General features: G+C 30.7%; 1 protein-coding gene across 1 annotated transcript; it reads left to right on the top strand.

Moving 5' to 3' along the window:
• The first annotated feature begins 6822 nt into the window (after nucleotides 1-6822).
• On the top strand, nucleotides 6823-8597 carry LOC122534981 (putative fatty acid elongation protein 4). The gene is made up of 2 exons (XM_043666112.1): nucleotides 6823-6827; nucleotides 8025-8597. Exons 1-2 carry the CDS (start codon nucleotides 6823-6825, stop codon nucleotides 8557-8559), a joined length of 540 nt encoding a protein of 179 aa, XP_043522047.1. The 3' UTR covers nucleotides 8560-8597.
• The last annotated feature ends 1078 nt before the right edge of the window (nucleotides 8598-9675 follow it).

Here is a 9675-nt window from a genome sequence, read left to right as displayed (position 1 = left end):
TATATATATATATATATATATATATATATATATATATATATATATATATATATATATATATATATATATATATATATATATGGATGTATATTATGTATGTACAGGGTGTAACAAAACTAATGTCTCGACTATGCTAGATCTACATTGATCTACACTCTCGATTTGATGGAGAACAATGTAAAAAAGGTTTCGCAAAATTAACCTTGACCAGTTTTTTGAAGGTCAAATTTTTTTATGATTGCATCTTATTTTACTTATCGGGAAGATAAACTGTCTCCAAAGAACCATGGATCGAAAATGACTCGTTCTCCTAAAAAATGATTACATATATCCAATTATTATTAAACAAGCCATATATGTAATATGTTTATATTTTGCGTTTATATTGTTTAGAATAGGCTCTGCTATTGCACTTATTTAATTTTTTCGTCGAACATTTCTTCCACGGGCCCACAAGACAGCCATCCTGCCGTATTATTTGTAAAAGACGTGCACCTGCCTCTGCAAGGTGTCCGCGTTAAGTTTTGTTACCAGTTTTTAGGCATTTCCAGTAGTGCAATTAAAAATTATTTCAAATAAAATTTTTTTAGTATTTAATGGGCTATATGTTCTCATATTCTTAAATCCCAAAAAGTGTTTTTTACGTAAAAAAGTCAAGGTCACCTTGATTTTTTTAAATAGCACTATACATTTTTGATATCATAAGATTGTTGTTGATATCGAGACAAATTCGACAGTGTATTATACTGTGTCTTTGAAAAGATCTTAAACTACGATACAAAGCTCCGCTCTATGTATTAGACTTTTCGTTGTCGCTATAATTACGCTGTCTCTAAACAGGATGGTGCTGTCTTGTGGACCCGTGGAAGAAATGTTCGACGAAGAAATTAAGTAAGTGCTATAGCAGAGCCTATTCTATTGTAAAATATAAACATATTACATATATGGCTTGTTTAATAATAATTGGATATATGTAATAATTTTTTAGGAGAACGAGTCATTTCCAACCCATGATTTCTTGGAGACATTTTATCTTTTCGATGAGTAGAATAAGATGCAATCATAAAAAAATTTGACCTTCAAAAAACCGGTCAAGTTTAATTTTGCGAAATCTTTCTTACATTGTTCTCCATCAAATCGAGGATGTAGAATCGATCTAGCATAGTCGCACAGTTTTGTTACACTCTGTACAGTGAGAGACAAAAGTATTCGTTCACTTGCTATATCGAAATAAAAACACCAATTGTTACGGCGCAGCGCGACGGTGAACGACAGTTGCTACCCGCTTCGTTGGGCTTTCTCTCGTCGTGCCTTTTACAGCCGCCGGAGAGATGTTTTTATGAATGAGGACGAGATGTAGAAATAAATTCTTATATTTTACTATTGTATTGTACAAATGTTGATTGTAATGAATGTATTGTATGTTGTGAGTCGGGAGAGAGCACGCTAGCTCTCCTCGTGACTGACGCGGAGTCACTCCTCTGACGGACTGCTTATGACTACTTCGAATGGTATCTGTGCTGCGTGAATCTACGTCTTCCTAGAATTGATATGACTTTCTGGAGCCGGCCAAGGCGCCTTGTTTCCTAGGCTAGGCTTTGTTTATGCCTTTGTTTATCCCTACCGAGCCTTTCCACATACTGCCTCTCCCTCCAAGGCCAGAGAAAGTATCTTTAGGTGTGTTAGGACATCTGGCAATTCTCGATAGGGTCGAGGCTTCGTAGGAATTGACCTGGCTGACGCCTCGGAGGCTTCTGTTCTGCGTCAGAACACCAATATTTTCTAATTTATTAGATATATTTATGTAAATATGATTATGTATCATACATAAACACTAACGTTAACAAATACATACAAAAAAAGGTTAACTGTATTACTGTGTAACTTGTAATGATGTAAAATTTACAAGATCGTAACAATTCGTCAGGACTAAAGTATTCATACAGTTCGAAATTGGTCGCATTAATTATGTTAACATTATAATTAGTATTTTGTTGGGTTCTCTTTCTGATGAATAACTGAATGTAATCTATTTGGCATAGATAATACTAAATTTTTTATAAAATCTGGGTGTATATTATACCATTCTTTTCTTACTACATCTTTTAGATCAAACTTTGATTTTATATTATATTTTCGTATCCTTTTTTCAAGTTTGCACTATAGTTCCTCAAGGACAAGTTTCGAACATCGACTTGTACAAATCGCAAGTGGCTGTGCGTTTAGCGTCGAAGTCTAGAGTGGAACACTGCTAGGATGGGGTGACCGTCCAGCCTAGCGAGTAGTTATAACAAGCGTCTGGGGTCGCTACCATCAGCACCACTGATGAGTCTAGGCCAGCGACTCTGAGACAAACTTTCCTCACCTTATTCTCACCTCCATCCTTACATTCTTCTTCCATTTGCACCCATCAACACTCTTCGCCCTTCAGCACCATGTGTTCGATGGGGTTTATGTCAGGTGATTGTGGGGAATAAGTAACATATGAGGTGTGTTATATAATAACCATTGACGTATCATATGAGATGTGTGTTTCAGATCGCCGTCTTGTTGGAAATAAAATGAAGTTCCAATACTTAATTCATCAGCATTTTTGTAAATTTTCTTTTAAAATGTTCAAATATAAATTTTTATCCATTGTCGTATCTATAAAAATCAACTTTTCAATGTCAGAAGCAGCAATGCACACCATGACACTTCCATGCTTTACTGTGGGTTTTAAATTCTTTGTTTCCAATTCCGTATTTGGTTTTCGCCATATTTTTTTGCAACCATCTGATTCGTAAATATTAAATTTTGACTCATCTGAAAATATTACATTATTCCAAAAATCAGGATTAACATTTATATACTGTTTGGCAAATTCTAGTCTTTTCTTTTTATTTATTTTACTAATGAACGGCTTCCTTTTTGCTACTTTGTTTCTATATCCTGCTCAATGTAATAGTCTTTGTATTGTTTTTGGATGTACTTTATTTTTCCTGGACTTCTGTCGCAATTTCAGATGTAATTGTCTCTAGTTTTTTCTTAATAATTTTAATATTTCGTTCTTCCCTCAAACTTAATCTGGGTCTACCATTTGACAAATTTTGCAATATTCCATCTTCTTTATATTTATTTACTACATTTTGTATCGTCGAGCACTTCTTTTGACAATACTTGAAATATTTGCATAAAATTTTCCTTCTTGATGTAAATTTATTATAATTTTTCATTCTTCTAATGACGTTTCTTTACACTTCCTTCCCATATTGCAAATTATTTAATTATAACGTGTTGTCACAATGACTATTCTGGGGAAACTAACATCGAATTATCAAATTACAATGTTTATTCTGACTAAAATGTTTTGATTTCTACGTATGTCTTATATTTGTCAACAAAAGTAATACTGTACGAATACTTTTGTCCTAACGAATTGTTACTATCTTGTAAATTTTATATCATTACAAGTTACACAGTAACACAGTTAACCTTTTTTTGTATGTATTTGTTAACGTTAGTGTTTATGTATAATACATAATCACATTTACATAAATATATCTAATAAATTAGAAAATATTGGTGTTTTTATTTCGATATAGCAAGTGTATAAATACTTTGGTCCCTCACTGTATATATTGGATGTATTGCGCATTTTGAGAGTTGCATTTTTGTGTGGTTTTGGTTACTCTAGACGTTCGAATTAGGCCCGGTGCAGGTCTGAAGGCGGTGGTTTTGGAAGAACAGAGACGCAAAGTTCCTAAAAGAAAGAATAAGAGAATATTATATCTCTGTTTTTTAAAAAAAAATCTCTGTTGGAATGATTTGCTGTAAATCGGCTGCATCGGGCCTGCAACATTCGCTGCTAATTGCTTATTTTTATTTTATATAATGTATATAATAGATTTCGTAAATTGAAAGATCTACCTTCCTACGGAGAATTCTTGAAGCCAAGGTTTTATATCTTTGGTGTTTCACAATTCATTCCTTTCAAATTTTATTTCGATCAGTGATCATTTGAAACTAAACTAAATAAATATACGGTAGTTAATCACCATTTACCAATCAAAATAATTTTAGAAAGTAATGTAATTGGTTAAAAATTATTTTTAAAACCAATGAAACATAAATAATTGTATACATGAAATGTATATTAATATTAAAACACGGATAGAGCTCTCTGTGATATATACATAGATGCATAATATAAAACTGAATAGTTTTAGATACTGATTTCTTTTATCGGAATCTGGAGGCATAGACAAAGTTATGTACCTCACAGACGAAGTACATGAATAGACATTGCATTTTACGGACTTTCGTGGCAAAAATCTATAACGAATTATGTAAAAGTTACGCTTATCAATCAAAATATTATTCGAAATTTTAATGAATTACTTTGTCTATCAATATTATGATAATAATTAAATTTTGTTATTTATTTAATGTAAATTTTCAATGAAGATTTCATGAATAATATAAATATATCTACAGTATATATCCTCATATATTTCGTAAGAATTTTTTAAAGAAATTATTTTTATTTTATTAATTTGATTTAATTCAAATGTGAAATAAGCATCTTCTTGAAAATCAAAAATATGGATTAGTTATTTTTAATATCATTTAAATAATTTTATTTAATTCTATTTAAATTTCATTTAGATGGAAATTATACTTTTAATTATTATTCATTATTTAAATAAAAATTTGTCCAAATGATTCAAATGCGGGTAGTCGATACTTCCGGTTGAATCGAATAATATTGGTTAAGCTCGGGTTCGGAAACACGAAAAATTCTCTAATTTGCTTGTTTCGCTACTTTAACCATTTCATCGAATCGACGGACATATCAGTAACAGAAATGTGGCAATCATGTGAGACTTTTAGGTTTTGGCAACTGTTCTTTCATCAGAAAAACCGAAACTTGCCTGTGTTCCTTTAATTCGCTTTTCTTTTGTCATTACACACAATAGTGAAAACAATTGGGTGAAAGTAGACTGACTACTCCCTCACCGATTTCGGTGATTTTTGAATGTATTGTGAAGGTATTTTAAACAGTTTTTTCCTCTGATGGATATGCTCGACTTTGTTTGTTGAGGAATGGAACGTTCAGAGTATCGATTTCTAAATGATATTTAGAGTTCTTCGAAATCAGTGAAAGAATGGTTAATCTACAAGTTCATCGGCAATCAGAATGGAGGAAAATACGAATGAACAATGTTTTAAACTTATGTAATCTTAACATATATGTATATCATTAAATTATTCATATTTTGTATCATTTTTATTAACAATTTATAATAATAAATGATTTCGGTAGTTGAAAATGCAACTCGGTGAATTTATCTTGACAAGTAACATCGTCATTACTACAAGAAAGAAAGTATGCGTACGGTATCGTATATAAAAACAGATAGATACCGTTTGTCTTAGAATTTCGGAACGAATGATTTGCCAGAAATAATTCATAACACACAATGTTCTTCTAGTAGGCAAGAATTTTACATTTTTACAATTTTTAATTCCTGTTATTATGAAAACGTATATTTTATTGTTAAACTGAGGACTGGCTCGGACGTGCGATCTCGGCGATATTCTGCAGAAAGAATGCCGTCTGGCTTTGTGCTCTAGTTCAGGTACCTTTCTCGGTCCAACCCTCGTCCGGATACCCTAGCTCGGTTTATATGCATCGGCTACAAACATAAAAAATCGGAATCGACCCATGGTCCTTAACCTCGAGTGGCTTCTTCTACGAAATAGGCGAGGAAGTCTTCCCACGTCTAGGAACGGGCGGCCTGGTTAACGTTCTCTCACATTCTTTATTCCAAACAATATTTGTAGAAATATTTTATTAATAAGTTTAAACTTTCATAAAATTGAGTTTACAGGATAAAGATAATTCATTCAGGTTGTGAATTTACACATTTGTAAATAAAAATTTGTCATAACTAATTATGTTGTTCATAAAAATATCATGTTTCAATCAATTTTTTCTAATACTTTTAAATGAATGTTAATAGTCAAATATGTACTAAATTTTTCATCCCAATTTTCATTAGCCTCTGTTTTAAATTCTCCGTTTATATTCCTTCATTGATGATGTACCATTCAATTCAGTAAATAATTCTCAAAATAAATTTGGCAACACTGTTCATAATTTTTCAAATTTTAATTTTCATCACTAGTAGTAGCTGCGATGCAAAATCGGTACGACAGGATGTGACATAAAAATCGTAAGGTTTTGAATATCTTATTACCATGGCCGAAAAAATATATTGGATGCAATATATACCTCGTCTGTGTCTAAAGATATACCTCGGCTGTGTGCTGATGATATACAATTGACAACACGGATATCGTTTTCTTGAACTAACTTGTACGTAGTTTTTTTGTTCACTATTGTTTGAGCGTAGAATGCGCCAAAAAACCAATGATTTTTTCCTGCTCGATATTTCAGACCTTAAGACACGAGAACCCATTTGATGTCCGGTTTATCTTAATTAGTCAATGGTAAAACTTAAATTTTCATAGTTATGTTTTTTACATACTGAAACATATGTTTTCTACCAGCTACATGATGCAATAAAACAAAATATATAGTTATATGATGAAAAACATCAGAACCTTAAAATTCTTGAAAAAAAGTAACTGTGAGAAAAATATTTCAAAATATTTCAAAAATGTTATAAGTTATTAGCTTTTTGGATACTATTCATAATAGGCAAATATATTTTTTACATCGTCACATTTTGAAAAAGATATTTATCATATTAACCTCACTTCCTATATAAATATATATAGCTATTTATAAATATCTGAGAACAGAAATTAACCCTTATGAGGTAAGAAACTAATAGGGGTTTCCGTTTCACTTTGGAGTCAGTAAGTTAAGTAAATAACAATTAATTTTACAAAACCTTTGATATAAAAATCATATGCTGCAATATATATTATGTGTGTCTTTAACAATTATTTTTTATGATTTTAATTTGATGACTTTTCTCATATACCATAAAAATTGTCTCCTTTTTTGTTACTATTTTCTAACATATACAGTCCTATTTGTTTACTTAACTTAGTTTACCTATATTTTAAAGATTTGGAATAATTTAGACTACAAGATCAAATTTTGGAAAAAAATTTAATACATTCCTGTATGTACAATAAATTTTATTTATTATATGTTAATTTTTTACTTTGCACTTACATTACACTTGTATAAATTTTCAAAAAAATTTGAATGAAGAAAAAGCACAATGATTGATTGTATTTCTCTTGATTCACTAATATATTTGTTTATCATCTTAATCTAATGAGAAAAACTGGTTAAAATTATTCTACTATAACTTATTGTATTTACTGTATTTGAGTATTGTTTTATTTCTAACATTACGAACAATTTTCGATATTGAACTAATGTTAAAAATAGATAAATCTAACAAAATGATTCTATTATTCTCCTTATTAATTAAGGTACTTTGGTCATGCAGTCACACTAAGAAAGGATAAAATAAAATTAGTAGCTATAATAATACGATACAAATGTGTAAGCAATACAACAATTTGATTTTTCTTTGTTCTAGAAGAGTACATAATAAGTTGTATAATATATAAAGTAGTTATATATAAAAGTACTTCAAAATAATATACTTGCGATTGTAATATTATTTATATAAAAGTATAAAACAGAATAATATAGAATAAAACATATAAGCCAAATATGTAATATTCCATAATTAAATCGCTCATCTATACATTATATGTCTACATTTCACAAAACGAAAGATACAATCGTATTAAAAAAAAAATCAACATCGCAGGAAAATTTCTCAACGAAGAATAAGAAAAATCAAGTAATTAGATGATTTAAGATCCATTTCTTTCGTTGCATTGCGTTTATTACATTTATAGAAGTAGAAATTCATAAAAATCCACGATCTAATCATATTTTTTAAATTATGTTTCATTGCAAGTTCGCAATTTAAATTTTGAATTTGTTAAAATACATTATCATAGTAAAAACTTAATATTCTTTTCAGCGTCGGTGCTAAAACTCCCATTCTTCGTTACTGGGGCTATCTATTTACTCTATCAAAGCTAGTTGAATTCGGCGACACATTCTTCATTGTGTTACGAAAACAACCCTTAATATTTCTACATTGGTACCACCATATTGTGACATGTCTTTACGGTTGGCTCTGCTACGTAGAAGAAGCAGAACACGTCAAGTGGTTTGGTCTTATGAACGCTATTATTCACAGCTGTATGTACACTTATTATACCTTCAAAGCAACGGGATACCGTCTACCAAAATGGTTAGCCATGATGATCACTTCATTACAATTATCACAAATGTTTGTGGGCACTTTTCTAGCTATGATAATTTACTATTACATATATATTGCCAAAATTAAATGTCACATTTCTTCGCTGAATATGACTATTACTACAATCATGTACGTCAGTTATGCCATTCTTTTTTCTAGATTTTTCATACAGGCGTATCTTTCTGACAAATCTGTGAAGAACATCGAAAAAAAAACCGATGTCAATAGCAAGTTGAAGGCTACCTGAAATATGTATTGGAAAATATATTTTTCAGTATATAATAATTCATATTTGTAAACATTATTCATGACATATTTTTCTCGAATTTGCTAAAATCTCATTTATATTAAATAATTTTTAGTTGAAAGATCAATCTTAATTAAGCTACATTTCTAAATTTGATTGTGTTGATCAAAAATGTCCTGTACATACGAATGTTCGATTTTCTTCTTATAGAAACGACGAACCAAAGAAATATAAAAACCGTAAGGAAGCATATTATTAATACTTATATAAATAGATAGTTTTACATATTATATAACAATGATCCTCACAAATAAATTATCTGAATTTACATATATTTACATACAATTAATGTATCTATAATTATAATTATATATATACATTATAATGTGTTTATATTACATAAACTATGTATATATTAAAATATACATGAACATATTACATATGATATATTACATTATTATATACAATATATTTATAATTACAGTATATATTAATGTAAACTGCCTTATTCTTTATGTGTAGTGACTACATTTATTTACTACATATATAATAAGACTACTGATTTTTACTATTCTATTGACTGTATTATTTTTCCTTCATATAATAGGAAATTTAAATTCAAATAAGTGGATTCAATCGGCAAGAATTTATTTAATCGGATTGTTTGAAAAGTCGAGGCAATGGAGGAGCAAACTTTCGCCCTCACACTTTCACTTTTCTGATTTCTAAAACAGCGGATGCTCCAAGTGGAATTCTTAGAACCCCAGCCGCTTGGCCTGGGAAAAAACAAACATTCGTATTTCTCGGCACTTCGAGCGTCATGTGTTCGAGCCTCATGCGAGCCTACATTCCTGGGGTCTGGACTTTGTCGTCCGCGACGAATCGCTCGCACCGAGGTACGTCTCTGGCAGGCCTACATGAACGCGTCGTAGTGCCAGACTGTCCCCTTGAGTCCTAAGTTTGGGAGAAGGGGCACAAGCCCGAGCATAGTTCAGTTCTTTCTGAACAACCCTCGAGTTCACTTCGGCAACGCAGTGTCAGTGTTATCTGTGCAGTGCAAGCTTTCTTCTGTTTGTGACCACGGGCAAACCTCGAGCACACTTCAATAAATAACGC

The sequence above is a fragment of the Frieseomelitta varia genome, unplaced genomic scaffold (genome assembly GCF_011392965.1).
Source record: "Frieseomelitta varia isolate USP_RPSP 00005682 unplaced genomic scaffold, Fvar_1.2 scaffold_656, whole genome shotgun sequence".
In the NCBI taxonomy this organism is placed as follows: Eukaryota; Metazoa; Arthropoda; class Insecta; order Hymenoptera; family Apidae; genus Frieseomelitta; species Frieseomelitta varia.
Note: the sequence above shows the minus strand (reverse complement) of the source record. Positions and strands in the feature narration are given on the sequence as shown.